This window comes from Epinephelus lanceolatus, chromosome 11 (genome assembly GCF_041903045.1).
Source record: "Epinephelus lanceolatus isolate andai-2023 chromosome 11, ASM4190304v1, whole genome shotgun sequence".
NCBI lineage: Eukaryota > Metazoa > Chordata > Actinopteri > Perciformes > Serranidae > Epinephelus > Epinephelus lanceolatus.
The window spans coordinates 37,130,722-37,153,468 of NC_135744.1; the positions used below are offsets into that span (position 1 = coordinate 37,130,722).

The following is a 22,747-nucleotide window of genomic DNA, read 5'->3' on the forward strand; positions in this document are numbered from 1 at the left end:
AGCCTTAATTGAATACATGTAGTTTGCTGTTGTGACAATTTGTTGTCATAACGATTTAAATTTTAATAATAATCAGCCTTAAACACATACTTGGCAAACCTAATAGAGAGATAAACGGGGAGAAAACAGATGGGAACCACGGTGTCCTTGTGTGCACAGAGAAAAACAAAGTGCCTGTGAGTTAAATGCCTTCTTGGCACGTAGATGCAGACTGGACTGACAGTCTGAAAGGCCACGTTTCTATCTGCCCGCCAGAGATTCCTCCATTTGTCTTCTCTAATGAATTGACAATCACACTCTCTCTGATGTTTACACAGAGATATTGAGCCATCCTAAAACTTGGCTGCTTAAGAATACCACACACACACACACACACACACACACACCGAGCTGAACGCACACCTCTCCACATTCTCAAATGCACCCTGACACATCAGGAGCACAAGAACTGACATGCGCACACACAGACATGCGCTCATACACATGTATGATCCGCTGCAGTGGAGCAATGCCTCTGGTAGTGACAGGCAGCTGCTGAACAGGTCAATTACTTTCAGTCCAAATGATAATGACATTATCAGACCATTTATTTGTGGTGTGATCCAAGTGGCCTCCAATCCATTATGCAGTTTCCCCGCAATTGCATTTTTGAATGATTCATCCCCTGCTCTCTAATTATTCATTACTCCTGAAGAACTGAAGGAAGTGGGGAAATGAATAAAATGAAAAACACAAAAATGTGTTTGATGCCGTTTAGGCAGCAGCCGCAAAATGGAGAAATGTTATGCAAAGCTGCTCTCAGTACTCTGATTGATTCAAAATTATATAAGGAGAAAATTGTTTTGTCTGCAATGAAAAACATCTTTTCATAGAATTTTCTGCTTCATTTAAGACTATAACCTCCAAGAGATGTTAAAAAACAATTCCAACATAAACACCAGAAGTGTGCACCTTCACTGAGACAGCTACACACAGAAACAAATCCCCTGCTTGTACACCTACAGTCTATGACGAAAAGGTGCACTAAATGCACAGACACATGCGGTCTGCTTGGCCATGCACATTGTAAATCAGTTGAAAGCCCTAACACAGGTGGTTGGTGTTCATTACTTTTGTTTGCCAGACCATAGTGCCACCTGTGGAATCACAACCATCTAATATACCATTAAAGATTCTTTTAAAAAATCTGAATAAAAGAGTAAAATGAAGCAGTATTTATAGGACCATTTGACAAACTACTGCAGTACCATTAAGAGCTCCACAACCCCTGATTAACTATTAAAAATTTTGATGAAACCCCTAGAGTTCAAAACCAACAAGGCAAACAGCCCTGAAAAATTACGCATTCAAGTGATTTCCTAAACTAAAATGAGTCATTTCACTGCAAAGATCCTCTGAAGAATCGTAAATTCGAGAGTGTATCATCCCTCTGCAATCCCCACAATGAATAGACACGCCACATCCCCAAACAGTAAAGACCGAACACAACACCTCACATGATTATAATGGGATCCGTCCCTCCAATGGGACGAAGCAGAACAATAAACATGTTTGTGTCTATTACTGAGATTACAATGGGATCCCTTGGTGGCTTTACTCGTGGCAGTGTCCTCCTCCTTCGCGAACACACATAACACCGGCCCTATAAAAACAGCATCATACCTCTCCCCCGGGCACCAACTCTGTTCCCTTTCCCCTCCCCTCCACCTCCTCGACCCTCTCTGCATCCTCCTCTCTCTTCCCTCGCCTCAACCAATCCCCCGAGGTGGATTAAATACAACCACACCTGTGATCATTTCTCATTTGTGAAGTCTCCAACACCAGTGGTCCAAAGGGACGCCAGGCACAAGCCGACAGCACCGCAGCTGTGAATTGCTGTTTTGCTGGCTTGGTAAATGCTCTAAAACATACATAGATTAGATGTTGCCGTGAAAATACTTATCACATAAACAGAGTATGCAGGTACACAACGGAGCTCAATTAGTTATGAGGCGCTGTTTTCCTCACTTGGTGAACTCTCTACAGCTTATATAGATTATATTCTCCCAGGAAGAGAATCGCTCATCAGAGTTCACAAATACACACACAGAAAAAGTAGGTGTGGGGTGGTGTGGTAAAGAGACAATAATAAAGAAGGGCTATTTGTACTTTAAAAGCTGCGCAAGGCTGGACTTTACGTAAATAATCACCAGCCTGATTTAAAAATGAGGCTGCAATGGAGATGAACTTCCTGCACTTTACTCAACAGATTCATTAGATTCTAGCACTGGATAGATACACTAACACAAAACTCAAGACCAAAATACAAAAGTGTGACCTTAACAGTAACAAATAGGCACTCAGTCCAATACCAGTTATCTCTTGTTGCTATGACCTTAAAGCTCAGATATTTGGCTTGTCCTTGTAGAAAAAACTAAAAAAGACAAACACATACACATGCACTGTGTACTCACCTGGAGGGTTGGGTGTGTTCTGTCCATATCCCCCCATGTTAGGACCCACACCTGGTCATGTGACTTGTCATAGAGCATCTTCACTGGAAAAGGATCTGTTGTTACTGCCTAGAAGAGATGGACAGAGTGAGGAACACATATGACTTGTATTTGAGCTACAAAGAATTAGAGGTTTGTCCACTGCTGCTAAAAAGTCATAAAAGCCTCACTGATATTTACATTTTACGTCCTGGTATTACATTTTACGTCCTGGCGAGAACAAAACAAACTAGTTACCCTTTTTGACAATGAGCATATGGATAAAAAACGAACAAAAAGAACCCCAAATATCAGCTAATTTATCAAACATACTTTTAAACTCTCTGAGCTGGCCTCAAAAATCCAACATCAGTTTCAGTGTAGTCCTTCATAATTCCACTGATAACCTAACACCAAGGCTTGGCAGCTGGGAGACCACAGTTTGAATCCTGGTTTTCGGCCAACCCCACCAGTAAGAGCTCCTTAGCAAGACCCCTAATGCTTTACTCGCCTAATATAACAGGATGATCTGGGGCAAACAAAAACAACAAAAAACTGGACCTTGTTAAATGCAAAAAACTCCTATTAGAAGTGCAAATGTATAAAAGACCAGAGGCTAGTTTCCCCACACTGATTTGCAAACGCCGCTTACGTGCAGATTGCAAATGGTGCCAACATCTCATTTCACCAATGACTCTTGCACATTCTCCTACAGTCCTCTTTTGCTCATTAATGGGTTGCAAGTTTGGTGCTTGTTTTAATTAGTTAAAGTGTCAGAAAATGAAGGGACAATGATCTCAAGTTGCAAGTCGCAGCTTGCTTGTTGCAAATTTAGTGAGGAGCGCCCCGGCACACTACCCAACAATGAAACATACTCAGGGGTAAGCTGTTATCACATCTCAAAAGTGAAGGAGTACTAACTACTAAGTAGGTGTAAATGCCAGAAAGGGAAGAGAGAAGCTTGACAGCATGTGCACTTTTACAGGCTTACTGCTGGAGAGGTTTTTGGTGAGGATATCTGACACACATCAGGCAAGAGAACAGAAAGCACAGAGAATAACAGTGAAAGGGAGAATAGAAAGAATAGAACAGGCAGACAGGAAAAAGAGAGAGGTGTGGGGGTGGGGTGTATTCAACCTCAGGTCTGCTGCAATGTCAACAACAAGGAATAACACAATCCATTACCCTGCTTCTGGCTGGGTGGACAGGGAGCTGCTGACACCCTCACCAGTGGAGCGAGACCACAAGCTCTGTGTTCAGTAATGGGAGGTCCAGCCCTCTGCTCCGCACTGGTCAGCCAAGTGTCAACTCAGCATGTGTGTATGTACAGTATGTGGAGATGGTGGACTGTGTGCCTGGATTTGCCTTTGTGTGCATTTAGCCTCCTACATGATGGGAGCAGCGGTAAAGCTGAGGTCGGGGCACCATGCAGCAGACCAGGAGGCAGTGGACTGGATTCTGTGTTCACCTCTGAAAGTCCAACATACTTTAAATGTCCATTTTAAGTTGAAATAAACGACCTATTTGTAAGAGAAACAAACAAAACAACCTTTTAAAAATAGATCTTGATAATAAGACAAAATCTATGTTTCATTTTCGTTGACGAGAAGGGTGGACTTTCGGACACTGTAAGAACGGCAGTGCTTGTAATTATCTTCTAATGCCGCCTGAACGACAGGATGGCAAACTCCAGTGAATAGTCTGTACCAAGATGTTTCGCTAGCCAGCTAAACCACTCACACCATAGCAGCGTCACCAGCTAGTGCGAGTTGTGAGCTGTAGCAGTAAATAATCAGCTGTGCGTGTCTGTCTGTGGAAGGTGGAAGTGTTAAATGGATTTGTCGAATTTGTTAGTAGCACTTGCTGTTAGCGGTTAGCTCCGCTTGTTGGCCACTGAGTGGCAGCGAAGCAAGCAGCCACTGGCTGCTGGACTTTACATCTACTGATCTCTGCAGGACTTAAATCAAATCAATCTGTTTGACAGGCAGGTAGGAGGCTCAGTTATCTTCGAGTGTCTGAACTCAGATCAGTTTTCTTTGATAGAGATGAATGGTAAGTTTTGATCACTTACTCTGTGAGAGGACATGAATTTAAACCTGATTAAGAAAGAACCAAGGCTTTAATTAAATTATTTTTCCGCGTCTTTACATCTCTTTACGATTCTCCTTTACAATTGAGTTTACAATGGACCTGGGTACAAATCCTAGTCTTCTTAGAATAGTTATTTGTGGTGTCAAAGTTTTTGAGAGCATAAATTGAGAAACATTGAGCTTTTTAAAAATAATGATCAGTAACTGTGTGTTTGTAAATCACCCCTTAAACCTGTAAAAAACTGCTGGAGAAATTACAGTTTGTAAGTGTTCAGAAATTATTTGTAGTTGTAGAAAAAATTATCTAAATGAAATTTTTATACAACCTGTCACCTTGATTTTAATTTCCGATACATGAATTATCCTTGCTGGATTAGATTAAATGTAAAAAAAACATAGAGAAAACATAATGAGTAAAAGTTGATGAAAACATCTTTAATTTTGTCGACTAAAACTACGAAGGATACAAATGACTAAAATGTGACTAAAACTAATAAGTATTTTAGTCTGAAGACTAAGACTAAATCTGAAAGACTGTCAAAATTAACATGGCAAAATTAAAGTTTTCAAGAGAGTTGTGTGTTTGCAGTAAACAGAAAGAGAACTAAGCAGTTGCCAGTAGCAGTGATTGCCAGAATGAGGTTTATATGGGTGATTTCATTTTAGATCTAGTCCCTGCTTGAAAATACTCACATTTGCAAAATTCCGATGCAAATAAAATCTCCTATCAAACTTTTTTGTAGTATCAGAGATCAGCGCAGAAAACATTTAGGCAGCAGCTTCTCGATCTCAGCTGCTGTTGACAGTCACTTTGGTGGCAGATTATATCATCTGTAGCTACCTGATGCTGTAAAGACGGATGTTTTGCAGGCAAAAAGGTGTCTAGACTCAACCAAAGATTTGTGCGGTGAAAGAAACATCTTTTTATAACCTCACTGAGTGGACTGTGTGTCTCTGTCCCTTTGAGACAGAGGGAGTCAGTCCATTGAAAATACGTCCTTAAAAGAAAGTAAACCTCTTCCTTTAACTCCATAACAGTGATAAACGAATTTATAGGCAAATAAAGCTTAAAAAAAGTCACCTGAGTTGTAGCCCACAGCATAACTCACTGAATCCATTGCAATATTATAATTTCTTGTTGACATCCCCCAAAGCACTGTGGAAGCTGTGGTTACTAAAGTACAAAGTAAGACAAGGAATAATAATAATAAAGAGCACTGTTGACCAACCCAACTTATTCTTAAAATAACAATATCGAAGACATGTAGTGAATCTTCTGAAAGCCTGTAACGAAATACAAGAAAACAGAGCAAAAATGCAGGGATTCAAAGGATTAAATCTAGATAAAGGATGCCACTCTGTGGATGTGGAGTGTCGCCTTTTATCGAGAGAAAAGATCTAGCTTATTGTGTCACATCAATTTGAGGGGGATCTGCACAAATATCAAATCGATAATTTAAGCCCATCAACTTCTGAATCAGGACCTTGTTTAACTTCACTGACTTGTAAATGTTGAAAGATTTGATAAATAAAGGATCTGAAAGGTTTCACATTTGATAAAATGCTGTAAAACTCAACTTGTCATAACCACCGTAGGTGAACTGATACAGAAAAACCCCAGCTACAAAAAGTAAACAGAAAATCCAATGTGATAGATGTTTAAGTATTAAACGCAGAGTCTGACTGTCAGGAGTTCCAGAGCAGAAACCTCACAGCAATTAGTGTATGTGTCACAGATTACCAATTTCATCCTTCAGGAAACCTAAATATCTCTTTACTTCAAAGAACATTAGTATTTCTCAAACATTTTTCAAAAAGATGCTCACTGGGGCTCGGAGCAAAGAAAAAGCACGACTGAAACCTGGATGACAACTGCATGCCGCCTCTTACTGACTTATCAGGCCACAAAAGAAAGCAGCAAAGTGCGTTAAAGTGACTACAGAACCAGAGGTCTTTGCCATCTGGCTCTCTTTTTAATTAGCCGATGTGCCGTTTGTTTTCAAACCCAGCGGGAGGCTTAGCCTGCACAGGTCTGACACATCAGAGTCAAGGTTAGATCCTTTGTTGAAAAAGATAAAGGTACAATTTCCTTGCATGCAACAACATGAAAACCATGAAAGTCTTTATTAGTGCAGCTTCTCCACATGTTTGCAGCCTTTATCTAGTATCAGCTGGATATCATGAAAAGTATGAAGCATTTATTAAAACGTGCACAAGACAACTTTTTACAACAGTGAGCAAAAGCATTTATTTAAGGACCCAGGAACAACAATATGTGCCCCTTTAGGATCTAAATTTCCGCTTTGGACTAATGAAGCTACTATTTAGGAGCAACTATTGTGTTTAAATCCAACATTTTTTCCCCTAAACAGCGTTAACACTTTCTTTTTTTGTTACAGTCCAAGTTAATGCGTAAAGACAACTAGGTTGGGTGTAGTTTTACAAAACAATCTTGCTGCTTTAATATGATGACAAACAACATATCCTGTTCTGCTTTTGCATCCTAAGGCTGCCTGAAAGTAGCGGGGATAAGGGGCTGGCCTGTGATCAACACATCTGGCCTGGGTGATGTAAGTATATGTTGGATGTGTTGTCATTCACATCCCCTACAACTGCAGAGTAACACCGACACACAGTCCTGTTCTTGTGCATAACTCTGTCTCCAGTGCTACTGTAGCTGACCAGCGCACCAAGAACTAGCAGGTAGGTCATCTAGCTCCGGTGTTCGAATTTTTAAGCTCATCATAGTAAGTGACTCGCACGCCAAATCATTTGTTTTGCTAACCTCAACATGTGTTTATTGTGTGTCCGTATCTGGTAATTATTTGACTTTGATCCTCTGCCTGTACCTGTGTCCACGGCTATTAATTTATTTTAAATGGTGTAGGCTACTGAATGATTCTTTACAATTGTTTTCATTTTAATAGAAATATGAATAATAATAAACTTAAATTATATAGCACCTTTCATGCAAGACATGCAGAACAAATTGCTTTACAATAAGGTCAGTATAAGCACTGAGTGCTTCACATGAAAATAGATATAATGGAAATAAAACAGGCAAGGCCATTCAACATAGAGGGGATTTAAAGCAGTTTAACACATGGATTAACTGATTCATAAAATCAGTGGCAGAGGTAAAGAGTTGTTAAACTATAATCATAAAATCAAGTAAGATTTAAAAGAGTTGCAGCAGCGTGAAGTGTAAATAGAAAGTAAAAGCGTAAAAAGAAACCTGTATCAGGAAAGGGGGAGCAGAAGACGCTGTCCTGATATCAGCCATAACTGCTGTATGAGTGCAGTGCAAAACGGCTGCCATGAGCTAGCCAGTGGGATACACACATGCGGCCACACTTACTACAATTAGTCTCGCTCACCAGACCTTTATCAAGAAAAGAAAGGTCTGGCTGCGCCGACTCTCACTTTAAAATTGGAGAAAAAAACGTCCAGGCTTTTTTAATTTCTTTCAGCCAATCACAATCGTTCTGGGCGGTGCCACAGCAACAGGGTGTGCTTGCAAAAATATTGCCGGGGGGGAAACAGGTTTTGGTGTAACACCCCCACAAAAATATCGCCTACAGGACGCGAACCATGGCAGAAAAATGGCTACATCCCCGCAAGATCAAACACCAGCAAAATTTAGTAAAGGACGTGTTGAAAACTGCTACACAAACGGAGGTGGTAGGGCGGGACTTCAGCGGGTGGCTCGTTCCGCCCTGCCCCATGAGAGGCTGATCTCTGCAGCGAACTTCCACCCACTCAGACTATACTACAATAAACCATAGAGAAGATGGGATTTTCTGCTTATGACACCATGTCTTTACATAGCAAATATTGGTTTACTGCCATATTAATACTCATACAATACTGTCTCATACAGACGCGGCAGTAGCTCAGTCCATAGGGACTTGGGTTGGGAACCGGAGGGTCACCTGTTCGAGTCCCCGCCCGGACCAAAATATGGAGCGTGGACTGGTGGCTGGAGAGGTGCCAGTTCACCTCCTGGGCACTGCCGAGGTGCCCTTGAGCAAGGCACCGAACCCCCCAACCGCTCGGGGCGCCTGACCAAAGGGCAGCCCCCTCACTCTGACATCTCTCCACTTTGTGCATGTATAGGTCCTGTTTGTGCCTGTGTGTAATTGACAAGCAAGAGTGAAAACATTCAATTTCCCCTCAGGGGATTAATAAAGTGAATAAACTTAAAAACTTTAAAATATGGTTTGGATATGTCCTACATATGCTTCCCTCTGACAGTTGATAATGTGCATTCATTGTAGTCTGTCATCTTCTCTCTTGTTCTAAAGGCCATTGTTGAAAGGAAGCTACAAATGTGCTTTGTAAAGTAAGAGCTTTGAAATAACAGAAAAAAGTGAGGATGCATTAAGCCCCTGCACGCAAAGGCCAGGAAGGGTCTTCAAGAAAGAGAGAGGGGGAGAAGCAAAAGAGGGATGGGATGATCAAGGAGAAGAAAGCAGTTTTACAGTGTTGGATGGAGAAGAGAAAAAGCGGCAGCTGGTGGGCCACAGCCGAAGGTCATGACCTGAACTTTAAATCTTGTGAGAACATTGTATGTGCCAAAACACGCCTCTGTTCTTCCTTCCATTATATCACTTCACATCCTTTTCTTTTTCTTGTCATTATATTATTGACTAAAAAAAGTATATCAAGTATTTAGCCTGGTTTTAATTAAAACAAATGGAGCTAGTATCTCTGAGTTTGTTGAGATCTTGTCATTTTTAAAAACAAAACTTCTCAAATAAACAATGTTATTAATTAAATGGAGTGGTAAATAACTTCACTTCAAACCTTAAACTGATAACAAGGTCAAATGACACATTTCTAATGACACTTTCTCACTGCCACCTGCTCAGTTGGCCGTCTCTCTTGTTCTCTCTGCTCAGACTTTCACTTATCTCCCTTCTCCTCTCCCGCCTCCTTCTCCTTAAATTAGGCCTATTTCCTCTGATCCCGTACCTCAGTATAAATGATGTTGACCCTGGGAAGAACTCCTGAGGGATTCAGTCTCTAAACAGCCGTTACAGGCAAGATGAATGGCGAGGCAGCCAGCACCCACCTGGGCACCATATTGTTTCAGGCACTTGAGGTGCATTTGATTTATTTTCCCTTGCATGTGGTCTTTTTAAATCGGTGGTAGTTCAATAGCGTGGCAAGTTGAATTGATTGCACCTCACGTCGGTGATGCTGTTTGACATGTAGCCCATCATTGACTGCATGGATGCATATCCACTGGATGTCTATACTTTAAATTTTGAGTGTATCCAACTTTTTTTTGCCGCAAGACTTGGGCTGTCTTGTTGCTATTTATAACATAGGCTTAAGCTACAGATACTGGAGTGAAGCTGCATTAGGTATGATTTATATAACATGTATCTGTCACTAGCAGAGAGGCATCCTTTGCAGTTGCAGAAGACATGGGAATAAATAAACAAAATGCCCTTGTATTGCAGTGTAGAGCGAGTTAGTAAGTTTTAAGCCAGACTGGATACTTACTACAGAAAACCAAACTTAAATCGGTAACACATAAGTTACACTCATGTTTCACGGTTTGTATTTTCAGACAATATGTTTCACTGTTACAAGAAAAGACTTTGAGGATAATGACTAACTGATGTGTGAACATAATACTGCCTTGGGTAAGAGTTTGGCTGCAGTTGCAGGGGTGTAAACTTCCCACTAATGTTACCCTAATGTCTGGTGTGGTTTAACAGGAGGAGGACGGAGGAGTCGGGATAGGATCGCCAACCCTGCAAGTGATCTATGGCTAAGCCCCGCCCTCAAACGCAATGAGCCAATCTCAGTGCGTATAGCCATTCCCATACACTCGGACATTCTCTGCCTGGACGTCCATTGAAATGCATTACAGAAAGTCAGTTTCGTTCGTTTTATGAGCTTTTTCGGAGATTTGGAGTTTAAAAATGGTCAAACGGTGTGCATGGGGTACATGCAACTCCAACACAAGGTATCCTGAGAGGCTGGGCGACCAGGTGTATTTTTTACACTTTAAACCACATCTCAACCAAGAAAAGTGTCTCCTTTGGATAAAGTTGTGTGGTAACGTTAGACCACAACATCAACTCAACGTGAATAATATTAACAATGATATCTACATCTGTTCTAAGGTAAGTCAACATTGTGTTTGAGGCAACATATTGTCACTTTGCTGGAAAGAAATATAAAGTTATCTTTAACATCTCTAGCTAACGTTAGCTAAAGTTAGCCTAACATTAGCTCCTAGCTGCGTTGTTCATCATGTCACCTTGTTTGCTGGGAGTTCATTAGCCTATTTTGTTCTAGTTTTGTACTTTGATGATCGTACATCATTGTTAGCTGTTGTCCAAAGGGCTCTAGTTAAGCTAACGTTAACTTCTGGAGCTTAGCTTCATTAATTTATCTGTAATGGCAGAGATAACAAAGGTTGGCAAACGTTATGCTGAATGATTCAGTGTAAATACTGTAGCACCAAACTAACGGAGAGACACTCTTGGTAAAGATGGTAAAAAGGCCGTTATCCTTTTCTCATATTCTGAGCCAAAAACCTTAACTTCAGTGGCACTTTAACTTGTTGTCTTTGATGGTGACGGCAACGAGATGCGGTTAAGCGTACACTGTGACCTGTAAATTTTGGCTGGTAATTTAAGATTTTCATCGACCTTCTCAACAATAAAATGATGAATATATCCCTCCAATGTGTAGTTTAGGCCCTTTTGGTTACTTCTCAATGACATCTGATCGTTATGTCCCCAAAAATCATCAATTGCCTCCTGCGAAATGCCGTGTACTGTGACACCTGCCATAGCGCCGCTCACTGAATGTTGATGGTTTGTCCGAGTGAGTGGAGGGGGCGTGGCTTAGCCATAGGTCAATTAGTGGATAACCTGCTCTGCCTCCACAGCCACCCACTATAAATGACATTTAAAAATTAGGGATGTTGTGATCTAATTTTCTTTTTTTTTTTTTGGCCCCAGCCATGATCTGAACCCTTTAATACTGGATATCTGCCAATACTTAGATTTACTTAAATGTTGATTAAAGTTGTATCTGACACCTTAAATAAAAGTTGCACTGTGTAAACTTATTTTTCAGCTACTTACTGAAGATCCTGGTTCAAAACTATTACGTTTATAGACTTAAAGTTTTGATTGTGCAGTGGTGTTACAGAGCGGAAGTTCTTCCCTCACAAATGATAATTGAATGAGCAAAGACACAGGAAGCAGAGAGCACTTAAACCAGACAACAGACAAGTTTAATGTCTTGTTATTAAGTTATTAGTGTTGATGTGTTTGTCATTTTAACACTTAACTTTGCCAGTACACAAAGTTCTCCACAGAAGCTTTAAAATGTCTGTCACTAGCTTCAACATGAATGATTTCTGAGATGTTCTGATACTTTGGCGTGTTTGACAGGCCTGATACCTGCTCCACTCACCTGCACCACCTTCTGTGCTTGAATATCAACCACCAGCAGTCGGCTCAGGAGGGGCTGGGTCACGTAGATGTACTTATCTCTGATGTTGACTGCTGAGGACCACACGCAGTGCTGAGGTGACACCCCTTCACCTTTAGGGCACATCTCCTCCTGGGAAGAGCCAACAGAGAACAGAGAGGATGATGGGAGAAGAAAGAAGAGAGCAACAAAGGGAGGAAAAGGTGGAGAGATTTCTTGGTGTATCGTAGATCGGCAGTATGATGCATTTTCACTCTGTCAAGCTTCACCAATGATTAGAGCTGGGCGATTACATAAAATACTGGATTATCTATTTTCATGTGGATCCTGTTGTGATGGTATGATCATATCAAGCTATCTATTTGCGAAGTTATGTGGGGTTTACATAGTGCATGTCTTAGCCCAAAGACCATCTTGACACCCCATTTGATGTATTGATTATCATTGGAGCATAGGTCATTGTAACCCAACTGGGAGTTGCCATAGTGGGACAAGAGCTAAAACTATTAGTTCTTTTAATTACTGATTTATATTTTAACTATTTTTTCAATTAAAAATTTAACTTCTTGTTTTGTCAAATCAACGATCCAAAAGCCAAAGATGAATGATATAACAATAAAATAATAATAATAATAGTTATAACAGTAATATAAACAAATCCCCATTTTTACTTAATAAGTTATAATAAAAATAAATTAAAAAACAAATAAAAACACAATGAACAATTAGTCTTTCAAAACTGTTGTTGATTTTTTTTTTTTTTTTGTCAATTGGCTAATTGGAGTACTAAGTGCTGCAGCCATTGCGATATAAATTTATATTGGAAAATTTGTCTTGTTAATGTGAAGTACGTCAAGGTAAGTATATTTGTAAAGCACCTTCAAATGGCTTTACGTGAGACAAAAGGCATTTAGACAAGATATAAAAGAAACACAACACAATATAAAGAGACACATACAGAATAAGACGTATTAAGTGGGAGAATAAAAACTACAGCACAGCTACAGTGCAGTGCATGATATCAATAAATAGTCCCCAAATTAAATGTAATAATCTTTTATGAGAGGTGTTAAGCCTTGATTTGTAAGAACTGAACTATTAATGCAGTGATATAGGTTTCACCCAGACAATGCAGTCCTACAAAAGTGCATACTGATGTCTTTACTGCTGCCAGCTTCGTTCCAATAATACTTCATAATGATTGTTTCCAATCTTAAGTTCAGCATCAGATTTTTCATCAGTTTGAATGTATCGAAAAATTCATACAGCACGACTGACTCAAGTAACATACTGCCTCGACAGGCTTTGCTGCCTGCTGTCTTTGCTGACAAGACATTTGTGCACACACTCCCTCACACACACACATTGTATACTGGTATGTAATCACTAATGCACACACACACACATACGCACACACACACTCGAAGGTAATGTTTCAAGAGTTTCCACCTCCTCTCCACCTCACCAAAGTGGAGAAACTGCTGTTTACAGCAGGAACTGGCTAACACATGGCTTATTGAGTTTGTATTGATCTCTAATACAATTACGGGGTCCTGTAAAACCCAAATCCCTCAGAGGAACAAGCAACTTTACCTTCTAAAGCCCACTGCTCTGAGAGAGGGATGTTCTCAGTGGATTAAAAACCTCAGGGTCTGTTGTATAGACTCTATATCGGTGCAAGCTGTTGACTAATGGACACAAGTAATCCCATTACATTAGTGAGGTGAGGAGCCCAACTGAGTACAGCAACGGGAAGAGAAGGAAGGATGGCCTTCATTATGGTGGCAATGTCCTTTCACATTGAAACTGAATAACTACAAGACAATATGAGATAGATAGTAAAGGATGACATTGCTTTATTTTTTATCGCATCTTTATATTGTTCCCGTGAGATGAGCTGAGAGTTTAAAGGACAAAACCTTTATTTTCCTGCTGAAGAACACGACACTTTCAGCGCATTGCATGTTTGGATTATGGTACAGCAACCCAATTAAGATCTATTACTGACTGGGGAGTAAGATTCTCTTTGCGGTGTAGCTGATGTATCATGACTGTGTGAGTTAGTGAGTGCTTTTCTTGATGTAAAACATTCACTAAATGACATCTTTCTGCCTCGCACATAATTTGATTTTGAAAGGCATCAGCTCAGCAGTTACAAACAGCATCCTGAAGTCTGTTTTGTAATTTAATGAGTAACTTTTAAATGAAAATATAGGCTACTTATTATCTGGCATGGCCATTTTTAATGCACTTTAATCTCATTGAATCAATGACACTATTAAATTATGAGGGGAAAAAAAAGACTTACATAGGTGGCAACAATCCTCTCTGTGCGCTTCATGTGCCTGCGTATCTCACATTCGCTGGGCTGAAGAACAGTGATGCCCTCATCAGAAAACACATAGAACATATTGCCCACACTCAACCCTGGAAGAGAAGACAGAAAATATGTCGACAAACAAACCTCAAAACAAAAAAAAGCAACGAATACAAATTAAAAACAGCCGAAAATCCCACTCCCATCTCATCTGACATTTGTGATGGGCATTTCAATTTTCCTGCTGGAGGACACGCAGCAAGACTCCTGTTAGCATGCTACGGTGTTAGCGGGGATGGGCAGTGTGTGGCTGTCAGCCATTTTGACAATGCCTACAAAGGGCCCTGTCAGCAACATGTCCACAACATATAGCGAGAGGCATCAAATTAAAGGCCCTGTCTCTACGAAGAAAGACTTCTCATCTTGTCTGCTTGTGTAAACAGCTGCTGATGAGTTAGTAAGGATCACAGTCTGATGTTAAGGCATTTGGACGAGCAACAAGCTATTACTGCGGGCAAGAATACATCACAAGAGCAGAGCTGATTAGCATGAGAACATAAACACACTTGGGGCATGCATAAAAAACACTACGAGGATGATTGATTGGTCAGGCTGTTAACACTGTAACGCTGTGACATGAACAAAGTACACCAGAGGAACACGCAAAATGAAAAATGCAAAATATAAATGCGTGCAATGCATTTATGGATACAGACACAACAACTTGCACACACACAACACACTAACCGTGCTAATGAGGTAACTCTGAGTGTCGATAAGTGCTCACACATAATCCAAATGCTTACACTGTACTCTAAACCACACTGTCTTCTTTTGGTTTTGTGGTAAACCTGATGTGGTGCTGAGATGTATATAAAACAGATTGTGTTTGTATTGTGCTCTAAACCGCAGTAGGTTTTCCACTGCATGTGGCTGTGCTGATGTTGTAAAAATATATATACAATATAAAGAGAGGATGGATTTGTATACTGATAAAAACCACAAAACTGTTTTTCTTGTGGCCACCACACAGTGTCTGTGGAATTCTCTGCAAAATGCATAAAATTCCTGCTTGTGTGTAAATGGTTCCTTTCCATGTGATTTAAAAGGATGAAACACTAAGAATGCAAAATTTGAAGCAAAGTTTTGCTGGAGAGAAAACAACGTTGTCATTTTTCTGGACAGTACGGCACACATCTTGGAAGGTGCAGATATGCATGCAATCCTAAGCTGACGGCCACAAACAGCCACAAAACATGCCCACCATATTTTCTTATTTACAAGAGTACGAAAGCCTTTTGAGAACTGTAATGTATTACCTTCTTCTCTCCACAGAATGTTAGCAACTGCAGATTCAGCCATCGAGCAATGGAAAGGAAAGGAGGGGGAAAAGAGAGGAAAAACATTAAATCACCTTAAGAATAAAAGAGACAGATCGTCCATGAAACAGAGGAGGTGATTTCTCTCATGCCATGCCACGACAAAACATATTTGACATCTACAAAACGTTCCACACTGCTGTTGACAGGATCATATTTCCTCCTAAATCAAGAGATCACTCAGAAGCCATCGATTATTCTGTTTAATTTCAACTGGCCTGATAAGCTGTCTCTAGGTGGCGATGGTTAACTCGTCACAATGATGCAATCTAATGAAACGCCAAATATCAAAGAAACATTAAATATGCGATTTGAGCGGTTGTTCCCCACTATGAAATATGCATCTGTGCTGCCTGATGTTCATTTCTGGTTCCAGACTCCCCACTGCTCCTGGGCTGGGACATTATCAAGCTGATAATGTGTGGTCTGATTTCTGCATTACTACAAAAGAGTTACATCTTTGTGTAACTAACATCACTTAAATACTATCTAACAAGTTTCAAAATCATACAAACTCTCTTTCTAAAAAAAGGCGTGAGAGCTTCTTTTTGCTTTTGAAATTATTTTACAGTATAAGCTGATATTTAATGATGACTTACGGGTCTTCTTGGCTGAGTCTTCAACAAACAGAGAGGAGATATCCTCGTCCACTCCCACCTCGTTCTTGGCGATGCATGTGTAGGCTCCTGTGTCCTCGTACCTGACGCTGCCAATAAAGAGCTCACTTCCATTTGCTAAAAGAAGAGAGGAAACAAAAGGAAAGGAGACATGTGTTACTGTCACTGTTAGCTTTTGCCACGTTATTTTAAATCCTCATTGGGTACACTACGTATACTTTTGAGAAAAATAAAAACCCAGTTGAAATGTGTTTGTTATCCTTGCAAACCAAAAATAATGTTTATGTTTTAAACATCTCAGACAGTAAACCATGGGAAAGGCACATACACATACTGTATATGATGTTTTGCTCAAGTTACATTTCAGATTTGTTTTGGGTTGGTAAAATGAATATGGTTCAAATATTGCTTAATCTTGTGTTACTGAAGCTATAGTTGGTGATTTTTATGAAAATAACTGCCATATTTGCTGAAAGTGTGGCTATATTCTTAAAGAAGTACATGATACAGATGCTGTTTGTTCCAGTACCCATACTGTCATACTATATAGTATGCCAGGAAAATATTTGCTATGTCCCAATACATAGTATGTCAAATGCAATATGCCCAAAATACCAGGATGTTCTACTACACCCGGTCCCATTTTGCAGTATGCACCAGCATGCTTTTCTGGATATTCTGACCCACAATCCTCTGCGCAGTGGATGATAAGTCACATTGACTTAGCCGCAGAGACAACGGCTTGACAGCTCATTGACAGCTGTTTGACAGCTGATTAACAGCTGTCAGAAGTCGCAATGATGGATGACAGTGCAGTCAGGTGACTGATAACCAGTCGATTACTAATAAAAAGAACATTAATTGTTTAATTGAATAAAGTAATCATAAATATAATCAACAAAAAAAGGGAATAAGGATTAAATAACAATGACAGAGAAATGTATAGCCCACATAATTTCACTATCCTGAATATAATATGTTAGAATCCTAAATGCATGCAGTTACAGCATTGCAAAATAACAACATAAGAGCTGTTGTGTGGGGTCAAAGCTCATGGTGTAACGTTTTGAGTAAAACTGAAGAGCTTAGTGGATCCCAAGTCCATAGGAGACCACACTGCAATCTCTATACATAACCAAACAATTAAGCAAGTTGTCTCCTATAAGTATCTAGGAGTACAGATTGACAGGGATATGAGCTTGCACTCACATGTGCAAAATGTCTGTGCAAAGATACATCAGCGCCTGCACTTCCTACGGAGATTAAGACTGTTTGGGGTCAATAGAAATATAATGATGATTTTTTACAATGCTAGTATTCTGTCTGTCTTAAGATATGGTATGTCCAGCTGGTTTGGAAACCCGACTGTGAAATTTAAATCCCAAATTGCTAGGTTGATTAATTTGGCAGGGAAGACAGTGGGTGTGTCCACAAGCCCGAGTCCCTCCTCAGGTCATTTTTGAACAATCAGTGATAAGACAAGTCCGTAAAATTGTGTCTGATCCTGACCATGTACTGAATTCTGAATATGAGTTATTGCATTTGGGAAGAAGGTACAGAGTACAACGTTGCAGGTATAACAAGTACAAAAACTCGTTTATTCCGCTGTCAATTAAACTGATTAATGAGGAGTATGTCTGATGTATGTATTATGTATTTAATTTGATGCCCTGAGGTTAACTGGGTGACTATGTGTTGTAATGTGTGTATTTTTATGTTGGTGACTATATGTTGATTGTATGTATGTATGTGTATGCTGACCCCTTGTCTGTCCTATGGATAGGACAGACAAGTGTGAAGGGAGGAGATAGAGAGAGGGGGAGTGACATGCAGCAAAGGGCCACAGGCTGGAGTCGAACCCGGGCCGCTGCGGCAACAGCCTTGTACATGTACCTGCTCTACCACTAAGCCACCGACACCCCGAGTTCATACTTTTTAAAGACAGCTGCAGTACATACTAAAAGTACAAAGAAAAAGTTTGTGTTTCGGAGCGCATCCATAGTCTGTGAAAAACACCATGCTCCTCCTTTTCTTCCTACTGCCACTAATGGCATTGGCTGGACTCAACCGTGGTGCACCAAAAACATCCGATCAACACTGAGGAGTCTCTAACACAGCTGTCAATCAATCACTACAAAAACCGTGGTCAAACTGCCAAACTAGGCATCGCTGATCAAATATGAATCATGATTCTGTTACTGCATGACTGTTTCTAACCTCAAATGTTTTCAGAAACATATTTTAGTGTACTGTAAAATGAGAAAGCTGGTCCAGCTGATGGTTGGCGCTCTATTTTGTAGTCAACATGGTGTTCTGGTCATAAACTTTCTGATTTTACAGCCATACAATACACTAAAATTTGTTTGCTGAAAACATCTGAGGGAAGAAACAGACAATGCAGTTACAGAATCTTGATTCATAGTTGACTTGTGCTGCAAAATTTAGCAGTTTGACTGAAGGTCATGGAGGGATTGACATGACTGACAGCTGCGTTTGAAACTCATTGGCCCTGACTGGTTGTTTTTATTCACATGCAGTAAGGCCATTAACAATGCCACAAGGCAACAGAGTAGGCACAGTCTCATTCAGTGCTATGTAAATAGTGACTGATTCAGAAAATGTGAAAAAAAAGTAAAGTTGCAGACTGTAGCTAAGTAAATGTAGCCACTATAAATGCTCTATTAGACTATCTTTTCAGGGTCTTTATCAAACAACTATAAATGCCTTGTAATACTCATCAGGTGTTAACATTGTTGGAAACAGATAACAACTGAAAAAGGTTCCTTTTCTGTGTGTCAAGACTGACTGTGTTTGAATAATGAAGAAACACAAGTAAGGTTACTCTCCGTAACTTTCCACAGCTGCTGAATAATTTGCTGCTCAGTAAATCATTGATATAACTCTGCCTTTACTTCAACATGAAAATGAATACTTCACATTTTTCCACATTCTGCTACAGTAGTCTTTTTCTGTTTCAGAACATGAGTGAAGTCTTATTTTCCACCACACACTATACAGTGCTGCATTGTTTGCCTCAAGTTGCTGCAGTGACGTTAGATGGAGGTGACAGGTGATGTTGGCCATGATGAGACACAGAGGTCATCGTCGGAGGCCGACTCTCTGATGTTTGCTGCGGCATAAAGCTCTGTGATGTACAGCTGCACCTTCCTGCACTGTATGTGGCTATACTTCGAACACCGCACACTTTACAGCATGGGGAAAGTGAATGATGTTTGGTGTCACAGAGGTAAAATCTTTCCCAATTCATGCTCTATAGAGCAGCTCCAGACATTATACTTCATGATATCACACATTTGAGTTTTAGTACTCTAGTTTTTGAATTTGGGAGCGAATTGTTCATGTTTGCTAACATTTTTGGACTGTCTTGGACCATAGAATAATGTATGAATTTTGAAAATGGCCGCAGTTCCCCTTTAATGTCATATTGTTTTGTAACGTCATGTCACAACAATATGCAACACCATGTCAGGTATAAAATGATATGCTGCTTAAACATGATTCTTTTCCTAAATCTAACCCGACCACTAGGGGCACTAATTTAGGGAACCCTATTGCTGGTCATATTAGAGGGTAGGAACAAACAAGGTTGCATGGTTAGTGCTTAGTAGTGCCTCCTTTGGCAAGTATCACAGCTTCTAAAAGCTTTTTTATCCAGCTAAGAATCTTTCAGTTTTTGCTTAGGGGGTTTTCACCCATTCTTTATTGCAAAAGGCTTCTTGGTCTGTGAGATTCTTGCTCAAAAGAGCCTGCACTGCTCTTTTGAGGTCTAACCACAGATGATTTTCAATGATGTTTAGGTCGGGGAACTGTGAGGGCCATGGCAAAACCCTCAGCTTGCACCTCTTGAGGTAGTCCATTGTGGATTTTGAGGTGTGTTTAGGGTTATCGTCCTGTCGTAGAAGCCATCCTCTTTTCAGCTTCAGCTTTTTTTTTACAGATGGTGTGATGTTTGCTTCCAGAGTTTGCTGGAATTTAACTGAATCCATTCTTCCCTCTACCTGTGAAATGTTCCCCGTGCCACTGGCTGCAACACAAGCCCAAAGCATGATCGAACCACCTCCATGTTTAACAGCTGGACAGGTGTTCTGTTCATGAAATTCTGCACCCTATTTTCTCCAAAAATATCTTTGCTCATTGTGTCCAAAAAGTTCTATTTTAACTTTATCACTCCACAGGACTTGTTGTTAAAAAGCATCAGACTTGTTTAGATGTTCCTTTGCAAACTTCTGATGCTGAATTTTGTGGTGAGGATGCAGGACGGGTTTTCTTTTTGGTGACTTTTCCATGAAAGTCATACTTGTGCAGTTGTCACTGCACAGTAGAACAGTGCACCACCCCTCCAGAGTCTGATGAATCTTCCTGCAGGTCTTTTGCAGTCAAATGGTGGTTCTGATTTGCCTTTCTAACAATCCTTACACCTCGCTATCTTCTTATAGACTTCCCTGCTTTGTGGGGATCAGTTATTTTAGTTTTCAGAGTGCTGAGTGGCTGTTTAGAGGAGCCCATGGCTGCTGACTGTTTGGACAAGGTGTCAGGAGTCTGAGTATTTACAAAGCTTTGAAATTTCCATCATCTGGTCTTTCCTAACAATGACTGTGAACAAGCCATAGCCCTAACAAGCTAATGATGGACTGAGACCCTGGTAAAATTTGTTTGAGAGCTCAAATGTCTTGGTGTGGCCAAACTTTTGCATGGTGCTCTTTTCCTTTTTTTCCACTCTAAAATTATACAAATCAAAAATAATACACTGATCTTGCTTAAAATGTTGAAAAGAATGTTTCATCTTTAACTTCATGCCTTTTGGAGATCAGCTCATCTCCTACTCACATAACTATTCACACTAAAAGAAATTTAGACCAGGGTTGTCCAAACGTTTGCATGCCACTATATGTAGTTATACAGGTTTGACGATTTGTTGGTTAGAGCATCTTTTAGCTAATTGTTTTAGTTTTCCAGCCTGCAACTTTAACATTTAGTTCACTTTTAGCTTTGTTTTGGCTAAAAACAGGTATTGGTTTTCAGGAAAAAAAGAAAACAGCTCTGTGTACACACTTTACACTACCTACGCTGTGACAAATGGCAGAAAGACAAGTTTGGCAACTACCTGGGGAACGTATTGGAGCATTTACAGTAGCAGCTACAGTTAAAAGCCAGATATTTCCCTGAGGAGTTAGTAGACACTTTCAACAGGTGGCCAGAAGACGAGAGTCAACGGCTGCTTCAACATTAAAAAAGATCCTTGGCAAAGTGTAAAGTTAAAACAGAAAAAGCAGCTTAGATAAAATACAGACTGTATCAGAAAGTGATTTGACTCACTTCCCTTTGCTGCTTTAACTATATTATCTGCTGCTTCCTGTCAGCAATGTAACAGACAAAAACAATCTACAAATCTGCAACATTATACATGGTGCGTGTAGGTTACTTGACCCCGTGCTATTGTGTGACCAGTTTCTTTGTGCACAGCGCCATGGGCGCATAGACATAATAATTCATCCATGATCCTACTTGACATGTTGTAAGTTGCCTTCATGACACTTCAGATGATTTCCTCTGTGGCTTTATAATTACTACTAAACCAGTCAAAGGCATTTAGCTCACAGTTTTCACTCAACAGCCATAAATGCAGCTCGCAGCCATCCATTGCCCTTAATTAACGAGGAATGTGATTATCGTGATAATGAAAATGAAAATGTGTTGTGCCTTCATCCCACAATGCATCTGGGTCAGAAAAATGATTGACAGTATAATGTCAAACGTCAAGGTATCCCTGTAGCTGTGTTAAGAGGTTTGCTCTGTAACAAACAAAACAAACGGGAATATCAGGAAAAGATCAGGCTCGAGTGGTTTCAGCACCGTGGACAGCTCCAAAACACGGTTTCATTCACTCAGCAACACAAAGCAGTTTCTCGCTTTACTGTTCAACTGTGGCTCACAATCAATACCCCTCACTATCAGCTGTCAGAGTGTGGTTCAGATTTTACAGAAGCCAGATATGAGGATAGAGGCAACACTTTTACAGTGTCTTTATTGGGCTCCTGACAGCATATGTGATATGTGGAAATGAAATAGCAAATCACACCTCCTCTGTGCTTTGGTCTCTTTTTGGAAGCAAGGCTAGATAAAAATAAACTACATAATCAACTTTTTTCACTCTGGTCTTTTCACTTAACTAAATGCTTTTAATGAAAACAGCACAAATGATCACTGTAAGTAGGACTCCTGCCCCTTGCTATTGCCCACATTAGCTGGCAAATCTGAAACTATAGCCACCGCAGTGTTTATGCGTTGCTGAACCTTGCAGAACCTCCCATGTTTGAGTGTCTGAGGGTTGATAACAGGCTATTACCACAGGTAATGACCCACACACAGCCAATAAACTCTCCCTTAA

General features: G+C 40.2%; 1 protein-coding gene across 1 annotated transcript in view; it reads right to left on the reverse strand.

Moving 5' to 3' along the window:
• The window catches only part of fstl4 (follistatin-like 4), a 301,753-nt gene that overhangs the window by 7,058 nt on the left and 271,948 nt on the right, over positions 1–22,747 (reverse strand). The window contains exons 10-14 of the mRNA XM_033646324.2: positions 16,321–16,455; positions 15,662–15,688; positions 14,334–14,452; positions 12,008–12,157; positions 2,454–2,561 (exon numbers count right to left, since the gene is read on the reverse strand). Coding sequence (XP_033502215.1) covers positions 2,454–2,561; positions 12,008–12,157; positions 14,334–14,452; positions 15,662–15,688; positions 16,321–16,455 — 539 coding nt within the window. The remainder of the gene's footprint in view (positions 1–2,453; positions 2,562–12,007; positions 12,158–14,333; positions 14,453–15,661; positions 15,689–16,320; positions 16,456–22,747) is intronic.